Source organism: Carassius auratus, unplaced genomic scaffold (genome assembly GCF_003368295.1).
Source record: "Carassius auratus strain Wakin unplaced genomic scaffold, ASM336829v1 scaf_tig00215808, whole genome shotgun sequence".
Lineage (NCBI taxonomy): Eukaryota > Metazoa > Chordata > Actinopteri > Cypriniformes > Cyprinidae > Carassius > Carassius auratus.
The window spans coordinates 803927-820264 of NW_020528251.1; the positions used below are offsets into that span (position 1 = coordinate 803927).

Below are 16338 nucleotides of genomic sequence, written 5' to 3' on the forward strand. Positions count from 1 at the left end.
TTACACCAAATAGACAACATAATGTTCTTTTTAGCAACTTCTTTAAAAAACATACATCAGGATTTCATTTAGGATGACTATTTGAGATCAAATCCCTGTTTTTATTTTTGTTCTCAGCCTATTCCCGTTATTCCTGTGGTCCAGTCTTCTGAAAAGACTGGCTCAGCAGAGAGGGAGGCCAATATTCCATTTGCTCCTGGACCCTTTCAGAACCACAGCCTGACACAATTGTTAGACACAATCCTTGTGCTTCAGTTTGTACTGTTTTAATAATTAATAACAGGCTAAATGACTGCACCCCAACTTGGAAAGAAGCAAGAACCATTCACACTACTTACATAAGTTCTCGTAATAAACAAAAAGAACATTCTGGAAGAACTGCGGTGCAAAACCGAGAAAAAAATTATTCACATTTTAAACTGCTCTGACATTAACGTTTAGATTTTTTAACAGAGATTACTGGAGGCCACATTCTTATTTTTCCACAAGCATAGTGTTTTAATACTCACAAATGAACAGAAATGTACCTATGATAACTGCCCACTACAAAAATCATAGAGATGAGAAACAAAGACATCACCTTACATGTGGATTAAAGGTATTGTTTCACAATCACTTGGATTTTATGTTGTTTGAGGAATATTAAGCAGCACTTAGGTGACAGTATGTCATATGTCATAGAAAACTTAGAGAACTAAAACACTGGAGAGTGAGGCTCAATCAATACTGCATATTCTGAGAAACACAAGTCTATTTCATTTAATTATCACAGCAGTTAATCTAAACTTTGTTGGGTTAAACTGAGAAACAAGGTTGCGGGAAGCCTTTCAGACATGTCAGAAGGTTCTGTCGAGAGGATGTGAGCAGACGTACGCCCTCTTGGCTATGACCTCCTGGGCGATCTTCTTTATGTTGGCATCGTTGTTCTCTGGGGAATCTGGAGAGAACACACAACCCGATCTGTTCACTGAATGCTCTGATCTTATGCATTGCATTGATTGGAGTTATTAGGCAGATGGTAATTGGAACAGTATGAAGAGTTTATGCAAGTGTTAGCGACTGACTTATGGTTTTGTAAGGTTGTCGAGAAAATTCTACAACATGTGCAAGTGCTTTGTCTTGCTATGCAATAAAACTAGAAGGGCTGGTATCAATTTATAGCTGTGCATTTTACTCACTTTTCTGAAGCTGAGTCAACAAGAAGTTGTTCTTGAAATGAGCATCCTTGCAGAAAGTGTTGGTGAGCAGCACCTGAAAGCCAGCAGAGATTTATTAAGGCTGTTTACATTTAAGATTTTAAATTAATGTGCAAGCAAATTTCCTTGATTATGAGTTTTTTGTTGGCAAAATTATTTTACACTCTTTGACCTAAGAACAACTGAACAAAAGCAGAACAGACAGGAAAATATAACAGAAATACAAAATGTTTTTTTTTTAATTGTGTATAACCTTCTATAACTATTTATGGGTCAGATAAAGCCAATATGCAAGCAAGCAGTACAATCACAGCATGACAAGTCCTTCAGTTGTTTCCGTCAATTGTTTCTCTCATGCAGAATCCAAACAGCTCTGCTGCTATGAATTAAAATTCAGCTTATTGAAATGCCTGCCGGGACCAATCCACTTCTGAGAAGAAACACCCACAAACAAATAAAATTATCCTTTCAAGTTTAGTCCTCTAAATGGGTCTAGTAAATGAACTGGATCTTCTTTTTGAACTGATCCGTACTTGTTCAACATTGCATCCTTCGTTGACTCAACACTGAACAAAAAGGTTGAAGTCTAGAGGCTTCATGTCTCAAAACTGAGAATCTGTCTACAGGTCGAGGTAACATGCTTCTTTAACGTGTCTTGTTTTGAAAGTGACCTTGTGACCTCAGTGTGAAGGCTTTAAAAGTCAGTTACCTCATGGTCATGGTTGCGCAGGCCGATGCTGATGGAGCGACTGGTCCGGGACAGGACGGCTGTCATGGCGTAGAGGTTAATTAATACATCTGCAACTTTCTTCAGCACAAGCTGCTCCTCAACTATTGTCTGAAACAGATGAAGTAAAGGGAAACTCTAAGATGCAGAAGTGAATTTTAGGAGTTTCTGACAAAATGCTTTCTATAAGAATCAATAAAGTTCATGCAACAATTTCATAAAGGTTTGATTTTTTTTCCTATTACACTAAAGTGTAAAAGTTTCAATATTCATCAGCTATTACTCCATTCTTCAGTCTAAAATAATCCTTTAGAAATAATCCTAATATGCTGATTAGGTGTTCAAGAAACATTTATTTCATTATCGCTGATGAAAAAAGTTGTACTGCTTAATATTACTTTTTTTTTCAGGATTCTTCAATGAATAGAATATTTAAAGGAACAGTGTTTATTTGAAATACTTTTTCTGTAACATTTTAAAACTATTTACCAAAAAAGCACCCATGCTGAATAAAAGTATTAATTTCTTTTAAAAACTAAATCTTACTGACCTCAAACTTTTGAACGGCAGTAGTGTGTTAAAAGCTTGGACACACTTGACTGAATTTATGTTTCTTATGATCCTAAAATCCATTTTGATCCAAATATTTAAGCTTGGAATTAGCATTGCAGATAATTATAAAATACCCCTCCAAAAAAAAAATTAAAAAAATAAAATAAAAATCTTTTTACAAAACTAACACTTAGATAAAAGTGTTTCATTTGTGTTATTTCATAGTCTTGATGACAGTGACTTCTAATAAAAAAATAAATTTTATATTTTTTTCATAGTTTGGCTGGTCCTGAGACTTATAGTCAGGTGCGACTCATTTATCAAAATTAATTTGACATGAACCAAGAGAAATGAACTAAAAATGAACCAAGTGAAAACATTACCATCTACAGCCACGAGAGGGCGCTCTATGCTGCTCAGTGCTCCTGTAGCCTACACTGAAGACATAGAGCGCCCTCTCGCGGCTGGAGACGGTTATGTTTTCTCTTGGTTCTAAATAAATGTGACTTATAGTCCAGTGCGACTTATATATGTTTTTTTCCTCATCATGACGTATTTTTGGACTGACGCGACTTATACTCAGGTGCGACTTATAGTCCGAAAAATAATATACATATACATATATATATATATATATAAATCATGTAAAAGCACAGATTTGTCTGTACCTAGAATGAAACAATCTCAATATCATATTTCAAGATACTTCAGGTGATTTAGGACATTCAAAGTAAAACAAATCAAGGCTGTCCTAAAAGTCACTCCCATAAAGAGACAAACACATGCTTCTCTGCAGTTTGTATTTCACACAGGATGTAGGCAAAAACACTGCAGCAGGGGGATTTATTCTTTTTAAGTGTTTCCTATGAGAATGGATGAAGATGAAGCATAGTGCTTTCCAACAGGAAAACCTGTGTGGAAATCTGACGCAGTTCCAGGCTGCTCTCTTGTGACTGAATTCTGATTACAAAAGCACGGCCACACAGTCGTTCATTCAGAAAACAGAGCATGAGGCCAGCTGTGTCACACATGAGCATTACCTCAGCCCAACAGAAAAGAAGGGACCAGAGACGAGGTCCCAGCAGCGCTCATGGCCCACGCTAATTACCTTGTGAGTTACAAGAAAAAAAAAAAAAAAGACTGGTAATTTTTCATGATCTGGCAGCATCCGTGGAATGTGCACAAAGTGGGATTAAAAACTGATGGTGGGGAAAATGAGACTGATGGGAGTGGTGACTATGAGGCTTAGCTTATTATAAATATGTTTTCATGTATAAAGAAAAAGTTGACAAAAACATGATCCACCATCCAGATTCTGCAGGACTGATAAAAATGATAAAAAGCATTTAGATCTTTAGTAAAAATATGTAAACAATTTTGAAAAACTTAGTAATAATTTAATCTCTTAAAAATTAAAACTGCTTCAAAAGTTTAAAAATAATGCAATAAATAATAAATAACAGCTTCACACAACTTTACCTTTCCATACCGGTACAGTAAGCTTTCTACAGTGGAGCCGAAGTGTGCAGCGTTCTGCTCAAACATTTTGGCGCTCTCCTGTGGGAGAAAGATGACATCATCACTCCTCTGAAAATGAGCTGGGCTCAATTAACTGACCACACGAGTTTAAAAGAGAGATCAGAAAGGCTGATGAAATGTGAATGGCAGGAGAACTAGGCAAGATCTGATGTGAGGGTGATAGGACTTTTACTGGACATCACTGCGCTGCTGTTATTATTACCACAACGTACATTGGTCATACTCTATATATTTACTCTATATTATGACAGATTACAGCTATACCGAGCACAGGCAGCATTGGTTCTGTACCGTCAGACTGGGGTGCACAACACCATCTTTGCCGGTCAGTCCAAAGTCCACCGTCTTCACCACTGAGTCCTTCAATTTCTTTCCCAGAATCTCAAACACCACCCCCACATTTCCCTTTTTCATCTCCCTGTGAGAAGACAATGTCACATAACAAAGTGTGCAGTTATGTTACTTTCAAATAAATATATTATAAATTACTAGCAATTAAATTTATTATATTTCTTACATACTTTATTTTTCCTGTTAGTATTTTTCCGGCATACTGCATTCCAGTAAGTGCGATGTACATCCTTAAAATCTCATTGGTGCCCTTAAAGCAGGAAAGAAATTAACACAATATATTCAATTGTTTTTGCATGTTCATTCTGTGCTTTGCATTTGTGACAACATGCCCCCTGGTGGTCAAAAACTACGGAAATTTTTTTTGTAAACTTTTTTTTAACAATTGTTTGATCACAGTAATATAATTAAGTACAATATAATTTAAATATGTATTTAAAATTTTTTTAAATAAATTTTTCTTTTTTCTTTTTAGTAAATGTTACAAAATATTTATTTTGACTCTACAGTCCTAAACCCAGAGTCCCGCATTTTCAGCCTCCTCGTTTTTCGAGATCGATGCACAATGGTATTTCACGACCAATTCGTACGTATTTTAAGAGGTGGCTAATTCATAAGAATTTGTACGACCTCACTCATATGAATTTGTACGACCTCACTCGTACGATTTGTCTAAACCCCTGTGTCGTTTAGATTTGGGGTGAGGTTAGGTGTAGGTCATTCGTACAAATTCATAAGAATTGCGCAACTCGTAAAATACGTATGATTTGGCAAAAATCTTATGAATTTGTATGAGTGTGGTCGTACGAATTAGCCACCTCCTAAAATATGTACGAACTGCCGTGAGATCGGGTTGCAAGGGGTCTGAGAATGTGGGACTCTGGGTGCGGGACTGTAGATGCAGCAGGCTCCAAGTCTGCAGCTTCATACTACTCAGCAAATCAGCATATTAGAATGATTTCTGAAGGATCATGTGACACTGAAGACTGGAGTAATGATGCTGAAAATTCAAGTTTACAATCAAAGGGATATTATACATATATATACATATACATATACATATACATATATATATACATATACATATATATATATATATATATATATATATATATATATATATATATATATATATATATATATACATATTTTTGAATAAATAAATGTAGTTGTGTTGAGCATAAGAAAAAAAAAACCCACAACTCTGGCCCCATACTTGTGAAATGGTGTGTACATAAAAAAAAAAAAAAATCAAGTTAATCTGTACCTCAAATATCTGGAGGATACGGCAGTCCCTGAGGTAGCGCTCATAGGGGTAGTTCTTGGTGAAGCCAAGCCCTCCTAAAACCTGCAGGGCTTCACTCACACAGATCCAGCTGCCCTCAGAGCTGAAGACCTGAATAATCATTGCACCAGTGTGTTGTTTTTCATTTATAATAAGACAAAGTTCAAGTGATGATGATTTCAGGTTTCTTTACCTTGACCATTGCAGCCTCCAGAGAGCAGTCTGGGACTCCAGGTCGGTCCATCATTCCAGCAGTGAGGTAAGCCATGCTCTCCATCACAAACGCATTCAGGGCCATGGTAGCAAACTTATCCTGTGCCAAAGCAAAATAAAACCATATGCTGTGGACTATTAATAAACTACATAAATAACAACCGAATCATTCAATATGACATGTAACACATACCTGAATCATTCCAAACTCAGAAAGACTCCTGTTGAATTGTTTTCTCGTGCCTGCATATTCTGATGTCAACTCTGGAATTACATGGCAGGTAAATTAATTTAAATTAAAAGGATGTATCGATTAGATATTTACAAGGATGTGAGAAAGAGTGAATTTTCAATAAATCATGTTCTCACCAATCAGCCTCTTGATCATCCCTGCACCTGCACTGCCCATGCTGAAGCGGCCGTTATTCAGGATGTTCATGGCAACCTAAAGATGATGCGTACATGTCATGTGTCAACACAACATCATGACATTATGGTGTTTAAACATAAAAGTGCAGTGCTGTGTGTTTAGATCACCTTAAAACCACCGCCAACTTCACCAATTACATTCTCAACTGGCACCTTGGTGTCTTCAAATGTAACTTCACAGGCTATAGAAAAATATAGAAATATTCAATGAATGTTCATGCAAAAAATGTGTCCAGATACAAAACTTAATTTTGAATAAAAAATAAATTTTTACATTTTTTATATAACCTAAAAAAATTTTGTGAAATCTTTTAATTTACTAGGAATGTCTATTTGTTCAATTTTGAAACAAAAGGCACATGGTTTGAGATTCCGGTCCCATTAATGTAATTTGATCCTTCAGAAATCATTTTACGGTGGCCGAGACAGCTCAACACGCTGCAACTTAAGAAAACACATGCAAATTGAAAAAACATCAGCAAATAAAGAAAACATCTGCATCAGTTTGACAACACAAGTGTTGCAAATCATCACAAAACATGCATAACGAAACGCGCTGCAAATCATCACAACACATGCATAATAAAGAAACGCTGCAAATCCTCACAACACATGCAATTAACAAACGCGCTGCAAATAGCACTGACCACAAAAGGTGAGTTTTTTTTCATGGTGTTTTTTAAAACCATGATTCCTTTATCTTTTGGATATTATTAGCCTAAATAAGCTGAATAATTACATGATTAAATGTAAAACGTTACTTAAGATGGCTAACTTTAATGTGTTGTGTTGTGATGATTTGAAGCGCGTTTCGTTATATGCATGTGTTGTGATTATTTGCAGCGCGTTTCGTTATGTGCATGTGTTGTGATGATTTGAAGCGCGTTTCGTTTATGCATATGTCGTGATGATTTGCAGCATGTTTCTTTTATGCATGTGTTGTGATGATTTGCAGCGCGTTTCGTTATATGCATGTTTTGATGTTTTAAAGCGCGTTTCGTTATATGCATGTGTTGTGATTATTTGCAGCGCGTTTCATTATATGCACGTGTTTTGATGATTTGAAGTGCGTTTCGTTATATGCATGTGTTGTGATGATTTGCAGCGCGTTTTGTTATATGCATGTGTTGTGATTATTTGCAGCGCGTTTTGTTATATGCATGTGTTGTGATTATTTGCAGCGCGTTTCGTTATATGCATGTGTTGTGATTATTTGCAGCGCGTTTCGTTATATGCATGTGTTGTGATGATTTGCAGCACTTGTGTTGTCAAACTGATGAAGATGTTTTCTTCATTTGCTGATGTTTTTTCAATTTGCATGTGTTTTATTAATTGCAGTGTGTTGAGCTGTCTCGGCCACCGTAGCATTCAGTACAGATTTGGTGCTCAAGAAATGTTCTCATTAAAAATGTTGAAAACATTGTGTTTGGTTGTGTGGTTTAATATTTTTGTGGGCACTGTGATTTCAGGAGTTTTTGAGGAACAGAAAGCTCAAACAGCAATTATTTGAAACAGAAATCTTTAGGAACACTGTAGAATTCTAATGAAAACTAGATTTTTAACTGTGGCTGAAAAGTCCATGTTTTTCTCCAGCTTTGAGGTGGAATAATATTCAATGACTAATACATTTCCACATCAGCTTCAAGCACAAAAGTAGGTGAAGGTTCGAACTTACTGTTTGAGCCTCTGATGCCCAGTTTGTCTTCAGGTTTGCCACTGGTGACACCACCGAACGCCCTCTCTACAATGAAAGCGGTGATCTTATCTTTCTTTTCACCATCTTTGTCAACGACTTCAGTTCTGGCAAACACAGTCATGATGTCTGCCCAGCCACCATTGGAGATCCAAAACTTGAGAGCAAACATCAACATTTACGGTAATCAAAATCATGCAATGAAGAGATTTGACGAAGCTAAACACAATGACGTGGTTGAAGCAGTCACCTTTGTGCCATTGAGCAAGAAGTGCTTCCCATCTTCTGTCAGCGTGGCACGCGTCTGGATAGATGCAGCATCACTGCCGCTAACACATGAGAGTAATAGTAATAATAATAATATTATAAAAAATATTATTAAGTAATAATAATCAGATTCCAAAAAGGATCAGTTCTTAATCTCAGGTTTAATGCTGTACCTTCCAGGTTCAGTGAGGCAGAAAGCTGCAATATGCTCTCCTGTTGCTAGTTTGGGCAGGTATTTTGCTTTCTGAGCATCGTTTCCAGCGATCAGTATACCCTAAAATGAAGAGTTTATAACCAAGTTGTTCTGAAATCATCAACCGTCAGCAAATTTTAATTTATGCATAAACTATTGCTTTAATACAGGACTCACAATGAAACACCGACTCATTTGCTCACCTTTAGACCAATGGCTTGATGTGCTGCAAGGGTGACTGCAATAGCACCATCTAAAGACGTGATCTCTCCTAACCGTGCATACATGGTGTTTGAGAGGCCCAGGCCGCCTGGAAGAAACAAGAAGATGAAACTCTCCGATGGTATATAAGAAATTGTCCCAAGTATAAAGTCAGAGGTCAGTCTCACCGTATTCTTCAGGTACCTGGATCCCAAACAGCCCCAGCTCCTTTAGTCCATTCAGAGTCTCAGGAGGAATCACAGCCTCATGGTCAATCTTCTTAGAATCAACTATGGTGATATTTGCACATGCACAGAGACAAAAAACATTTTTTTCAGTCATTTGTATGAATAACATCCAGGGAAATGCAAAAGCTGAGATAAGGTAATAACACAGGAAATAAAAATGAAAAGGTTATGATGTAAAAGATTTTATATTTCGTTTGTACAAATGGCAGATTTCCTTACTTCCAGTTTAGCACAAATCTATTTCTGAAATTAATATGAATTATTAATTGTTAACAAACTGCATTTAATGCACTAAAGTTTCCTTTGGGTTATCCTTTTTAAAAAACATACTTTTTTTAAATGAAAAATGCTTTGTTATACAGGGAGAAATCAATCACAAGTGGATACATGCGAGTATAATATAACACAGTACAACATATGCACTTATGAAAGCTTGTGATAATGAAACAAAACCACAATAATACACGCTTGTTGTGTAAAGTTACCCACCATCTTCATTGAAAAACTTCTCCACAGGCTGAACAAGTTGGTTTAGCTCCTCTAATTCCTCTTTGCTGATTTCTGGAAAGGGAAAGACTTCAGCCTGAAAAGATGGTATATATAATTTTAATGTAGCAGTCCAATCTTATACAGAATATCTAACAAAAAAGAAAATCATTCACTATAACAACAATAAATATTATTAACACTGTCGTCACCATTATTGATTACATAGCGTGCTGAAGTAGTCAGTAGTATCACAACAAATTATTCTGCAGTTTGTTTACATTACCTTATTTACTTTGCCCAGGAACAGATCTTTGGCATAAGTCAAACTCCTCGCACTTGATCTAATGAAGCGCCGCGACCGAAAGTGATGCACACAATCACCTTTTTGCGCGACTCGTGTAGCGAACACATTTCTCCCGAAGCTGACCGACCTTGTCAAACCAAAAAGTTTGTTCACGTTCATTTTCAACGTAGAGATTCACCCCAATCACCCTACGACTGGCTGGAAAACCCTTTCACCCAGTTTCGTCTCACATTGATGACGACACGAACCCACCGCGGTGCAGTTCATGTCATGCCCTGCAGATGTCAGTATTTACCCGCACTACGCAAATTGCTGAGTGAAAACATTGATCGCGATTCATGAATGTTATGTAGTCAGTCACTGAATTAATCGCAGTATGTTACTTGCGTCGATTTATTTGAACTGCTGTGGTCAAACATTACTGAAATAACTGTTACTAGCAGTTAAGTCGGTCTCTTTCCTCCCAGTCCGTCTTTGGGCAGATTTGCCGCCATTAGTGTTGACAATGAAGATTTAACCCTCAAAGCTGCTCTATTTATAGCCTACAGCAAGCCAAACCTTCTCAGCCAAACAGGCACAGATAAAAAGGGCACAGAGTCTCTTTCTCACAGCCTGACTGTAGGTCACATTCATGAAAACCGATGTTCTGTTCATTTTATTCACGTAACCATAAATCTTGAGGCGTTCAGCCTTAATAACATCTAACGTTACCATTCAAAAGATTGGGGTTGGTAAGATTTTTATGTTTTTATGAGCAGTCTCTTATACTCACCAAGACTGCTTTTATTTGATCAAAAAACTTAATCAATAATACAGTATTTAACTTAACTCTTTTCTATTGTAATATATTTTAAAATGTAATGTGATGTCAAATCTGAATTTACAGCAGTCATCACTCCAGACTTCAATATCTTGCTGCTCAATAAACATAATTTAATATTACCATCATCAGCAATGTTGAAAAGTTTTCAAAGCGTTTGTATGATGTCTTGGCTCCTAACGTGTAATTCAGATCTTATGTATGGATGCCAGTGCATAAAGTAAGATGTACTGGCCTTGAGTTTAACATCCATTGAAATAAAGATACTAAGAAACTCAAGTTCATCAAAGCTCACAAAAGCTCCCAAGGAGTACTGAGAAGATAGAGACTAGCCTATCAGTTATTCACAGAATGCTTTAGTTTGATCACTATCAACAGAAATGAATGAATAAGAATATGTCAGAATGAGAAAGACTATTGGAAGGATTCTGAGAATCACCAAACCTACGCGAGCTACGCAATGACCTCACTCATGACTCAAATGTACTTGTAGGATGAATTCAACTTGGCCGTGTAGAGCTTTGAAGGTATTTCTCATGATTTATAAATAAATACGATATAAGAATACGTTCATAAAATGGCTTTTGAGATTCACAGAACATGTTGAGGAATCAATGCAATGTGTGCTTTAACCTCTTGAGACCCTGTGGCCTCATATGAGGACATTATATTTTTGTGAATTTCTCTGAGTCTGTTCATGCCACAGTTTTAGATCTGGATGTCCTGTACAGAGCACATTCAGGGCTTTTCAGAGATACCAAATGATTGGATGTTTCACATGACCACTCCCTCTCCTTGGTCATCAAAATGTCTGAAATTAATTTAGTGACACTCTTATAGAAATATGATAATATTTCTATAATATATTGTAGTTATCATTTAAATCTGTCTAATTTTTAAATTCTGTGTCATAAATCAACATCTCAGAAATATCTTATGGGGTTTCAAATCAAAATATGACTTTCTGTTACTAAACAGGACATTGATTTCATACATGTCCTCAGATGAGGACACCGGGACTAAACGCATGCTTATGACGCATTTTTGGAGACATAACAAATGAATAGAGAAAAAAATTATATTTCAATATTCTATGAAATATTATATATTATTATGAAAATCTTGACAATTATTACTCACATTATTACACTTCTTTTTTCATTACATGTTGCCCCAAAAACACATTTATATGCAAATTAGATTTAGTTTATAGATACATTGTATATAATTAGAAAACCCATTAATGGTAATTTTACACACATTTTGCAGAAAGAAAAATGTTATACTGAATTATTCTGTTATACCATAGTTGAGAATCATCTCTATACAAAGTTTGGTAAAAAAAAAAAAAAAATCTTGAACATTAAAAATTTATTGGGGATTTAAAAAAATCTATTGTTTTTGCCTATGCATTTTCATTCATGTCTTTTCATTTTTTTTTTTTAGAAATTGAGTCCCGATGTCCTCTGCCGAGGACATAACATAACTTTATAAATGAAATGCATGAATGCAGAGCACAAGGCTGCACTGGGAAATCCTGTGTGCGATGCATGACATGCAATGTGCATCTGTGCTTGCAAAGTGAATGAAACTGCTTTGCAGCATTTCACATCATGATAGACCCACTGTCCTCACATGAGGACATCTTTTTTCTGGGAAAACTACTTCCTGTACAAAAACAAATTTTAGGTATTATACTTATTAGGTCCTACATATCCCAAATAGCAAGAAAAATTATAAAATGCACAACAGGCAATCTCTCGGGTTTCAGGAGGTTAATACAGAACAATACAAGTTCGGAATTTTCGGTATATTGTTTTATTTCATGTTCTCAACATGATCACAGTTATAGTTAAACATCAATAGGGTCTCATCATCTACTTAGAAACAAAATGCATATTAAAACCATCCTCTCCTTGTTTGGTCATTTAAAAAAATGAAATGTATGAGTGGACGCACATTAAAGGCGATGAGAGTTATGTAACAGTCAGCTTATTAAAGAAGATCCTATGACAGAGTCAAGAAGTACATTTGGTAGCAGAAGCAGTGTCATGTAAGTATAAGTCTCTTTAAGGTGGAAAAGGACAAGTCAAAGCGATGGCTGAGCGAAAAACAAAAAGGTATAATACAGACTACCTACCGATTCACTTTCCCTTTATCATCCATATTAGATTTATATATGATATACTTTTTTTTATAATTTTCTCACAGTGGTTTGTGATATATACAGAGACACAGGCTTTGCCGTCAAACTGATTAATCTAGATTAATCGCATCCCAAATAAAAGTTTGTTTACATAATATATGTGCACTGTGTATATTTATATGTATACATAAATACACATACATATATATATACATACACACACACATACACAATGTAAATATGTAAACGTAAATATTACTTAAATATATACATGTATAGTTGTGTACTTATATATACACATTTAAATATACACAGTGCACATATCTATTATGTAAACATAAACATTTATTTTGGATGCGATTAATCGCGATTTATCTATTTGGCAGCATTACTTTTTAGAGAGCTTTTTAGGGGGTTAACAAATGATACAGCATAAAATGTAACAGCAAGCCAACATCACTTAAAAAAGCAAAACAAAACAATAAAACCAACCAATCGAACAACAAAAATAAAAGGTGAGAAAAAAAAAAAACATAATAAAAAGAAAGGACATTTCTTCATCTTTAAATGAGCTCACATTTCAACCAGAGGTGTTAGGCATCAGCTGCATGCAAAGCTTTGTGACGTTTTGGCAAAGATGAAGGACCACAATTCTTTTACAATACACTGCACTGAAATCCATGAAAAACATTCAACACAAAGGTGAAAAACCTTTAAAAAAAACAAAAAGAGATATTTTGTTGATAGCTCTTAGATTTTATGGTGGGTTATTTAGTCAGAAATGGCTTCAGATGAATGTACTTGTAGATAGAGATTGTCTGTCCCAGTCTGATTATTTATGAAGTCTGATAATGGCATAGACACGGATTTATGCCGTATTATCCGTAAGCTTCTATTTGTATTATTATTGTGTTACGGATGTGCCCCAGTTGCACTTCATTACGATTTGGCTACAGGCTAATATTTTTCTTTATAAATGATCAGTGTTTGATTTTTCAGGCCCAGAGAAACAATAAACAGATGTCTCCTAAGTGAATCTATTTAGTTACGAAACAGGATAAAGACGTTTTGCATGAAGAGAAGTCTAGAGATTTTTAATATGTTCATCATCACTCGTTTAACAATGGTCAACTGTAACACTAATAATATCTCTGGAAATATGCAATATCTAGAGAATATTTTGTACAATATACATGCAAGAGTACTTTAGTCGACATTCCTGACTGTAGGTTGCAGGTAAAACAGAGACCAAGGAGAACAAGATGTCAGTGGGGGCGAGAAACAATATGGGGTTTGATGTGTGATATTAGAAATATGACAAAAACAATAGACAAACCAACCAAGGTATCAACTGGTTAAAATTTTGAATTTACAAAACCAAAACATACATATTGCACATGATTAATAAAAAGAAAAAAAGAAAAAAAAGAAACAACGCACAGCAAATGTTGTAACTGCTGACACGGGTCTTGTATAAGAGAGCGAGCTCATTTCAGCCGTGGTTTCTGTACATTAAGTGATTATTTACAAAGACAAGTGCTGTTCAGAAGCTCTGTGCTTGAGTTAAAAGAGCGTTGACACACAAAACTATTACACAAATCACAGCTCCGTCACCATTTATCTACTTACAGTATAAAACAAGTCAAAAACTGAACCGAGAAAGGGGATATGTGTGAAAAAACATGTCCAAATCCATTCCGAGTGAGAACACATCCATCTGACCCACACCTACATATTATATGCAGTTTACATTACATTAGATTACATTACATTAGCTGTGTTTCTGAGCAAGTGAAAGGCATTCTCACAGGAGGACAGAAGAATATGTATCAAATCTACTTCATTTCCACACAGAAGAGGGCACACGCTCAGCCTGCTGAGAAAAATCAACATCTCTGCACAAACTAACTCTTGAAATATGGGGAGAGGACTCGATCAGCTTTGAAGTGCAGCCTGCTTCCCTCCAACACAAACACTACCTCTAATGTCAGACGTCAAAATAGCCTTCTCCATCACGCCGGCTTTACCATAAACATTTATTTTCATATTGATTTATTCATCTCTAAAAAAATAGTTAAAAAAATAAAACCATGTTGCAGCGGTGGCCGGGACCGACGAATCGAGGTCGTGGAGGATCCATCGGTGAGCTCACCTGTTCCGCCCTCCCCCTTTCCCTTCCCACAGTCCCTGTGATTGGTTTGCGCTACGTAGATCCCAAAGGAGGTGGAGCGAAACGCAAGCCGGAGATTCCAGGAGAATCTTCCAACTTCAAGGCAATCAACAATTTCCATTTTTATCAGTATCAGTGAAAACTACTAACTCCTATGTCAAGAATACACTGAGACTTTATCTGAGGCTTCGGATCATTTTTGTCTTATAACAATAATAATAATAGCTGGTAATATTATTATTATTATTTTACAAAATTCTATATGCATGACATACACAAAGCAAATCTTTTTTCTTTCTTTTTTTTTTGGAATAACTTAGTCACTGCTTAATAATTGGCACGTTATAGTCCCCTAACTATATCACAGAAATGTGTGGTCTACAGCTACATTAAATACTGGAACTCCACTCGTTGTGACCGATTCGACAGACCCTTCTTTCAAACCGTTCTTTAGTTTCTGCAAACTAATAAGCAGGCAATTTAATAATGCATTTGGGTAGTTAAGTACAAGGAAACAATTGCCACAGTCTTTTGCGCATGCTTTTGCTTCACCGCCAAAGTTGAGAGGGTTGAAAGTCTCGGAAATCCTAAAAGAAGCAGCTTTATCTGGGGCTCTATAGCTTGAGCAATGACTGGAAAGAACTGATGATTTTTGTTCTAGCCACCCCGAATGAGAAGGCAGGTGCTACACAGTGTGGCTCCCCTTTCCAGGAGAAACGGGTACTGGATGAGTTGAAACGTGTGACAAGGTGCCCTTTTGTTCGTGTCCTGGTAGGCAACAACAATCCGTTGCACGTTACAATCTAAAGAGAGGCCCAATGGTCACCCCGCCAAATATGGTCCCATTGCCAAGTGGAAAGAGTTTGTGGAGGGGCTCAAACCACAGTGCTAATGCCACTGTGTTTGGGCTTGGTGCTGCTGGCCACCGGAGGAGGGGCCGGAGGCTGGCTGTGGTGGTGAGGTGCATGCTGGGAGAGGGAGGGGTGCGAGGGGTGTGGCACGTGGCTGTGGGGACCGTGCGAGAGGCTGTGAGAGGACGAAGGGCCAGGAGGAGGGTGGTATTGGTGGGGCGGGTGTTGAATGTGTGCTGGGGGGTGGTAGTGATGGTGGTGGTGGTACGGAGGGGGATTCTGCAAGTGGCAAAACTGAGCGTGGTGGGGGTGCATCTGGGCCTGGGTCTCGGTGACTGTGACACCGTCACGGGCTGTGTGGTGCAGGTTGGTAGGGTGAGGGGTGTGAGAGATGAGTGTTGGGTGGGAGGGCTGGGGAGGCAAAGAGGGCGACTTTCCCCGCTTGGTGCCGAACAGGGAGCCCAGGAGTGAAGAGGAGTTTGGGATGGACTGCTGGCGGGAGGGGCAGTCGCGGCTGGAAGTGGCCCGACGCCGTATGTGGGGGCTGCTAATGATGGACCCCTGCAGGAGAACGATGGAAAGAATAAGAATGAAGAAGTTAACACAAGATATGTACAGCATGCTCAATGAGTCAAGAGCACAGCTGCATTAATATTCCCCATTC

At 37.1% G+C, this 16338-nt stretch overlaps 2 protein-coding genes across 8 annotated transcripts in view; both read right to left on the reverse strand.

Annotated features, from left to right (window-relative positions):
* Positions 1–244: 244 nt before the first annotated feature.
* LOC113095903 (acyl-CoA dehydrogenase family member 9, mitochondrial-like) lies at positions 245–9923 on the reverse strand. Its single transcript, XM_026261227.1, has 18 exons — positions 9667–9923; positions 9384–9477; positions 8835–8936; positions 8649–8755; positions 8426–8526; positions 8236–8314; positions 7968–8142; positions 6401–6474; positions 6233–6308; positions 6057–6127; positions 5844–5963; positions 5633–5761; positions 4536–4615; positions 4306–4432; positions 3955–4032; positions 1906–2034; positions 1179–1251; positions 245–937 (listed from the first exon to the last, which is right to left on the reverse strand). The coding sequence occupies exons 1-18, from the start codon at positions 9844–9846 to the stop codon at positions 837–839; spliced, it is 1896 nt and encodes a 631-aa protein (XP_026117012.1). The 5' UTR covers positions 9847–9923; the 3' UTR covers positions 245–836.
* A 2383-nt stretch (positions 9924–12306) lies between these two features.
* Positions 12307–16338, reverse strand: part of LOC113095923 (IQ motif and SEC7 domain-containing protein 1-like) — a 158644-nt gene continuing 154612 nt past the window's right edge. For 6 of the 7 annotated variants that reach the window (XM_026261262.1, XM_026261261.1, XM_026261266.1 and 3 more), the window contains one exon: positions 12307–16235. In XM_026261262.1, the coding sequence (XP_026117047.1) occupies positions 15699–16235 (537 nt within the window). In that variant the 3' untranslated portion in view covers positions 12307–15698. The remainder of the gene's footprint in view (positions 16236–16338) is intronic. The other variant, XM_026261267.1, reaches the window with a different exon arrangement.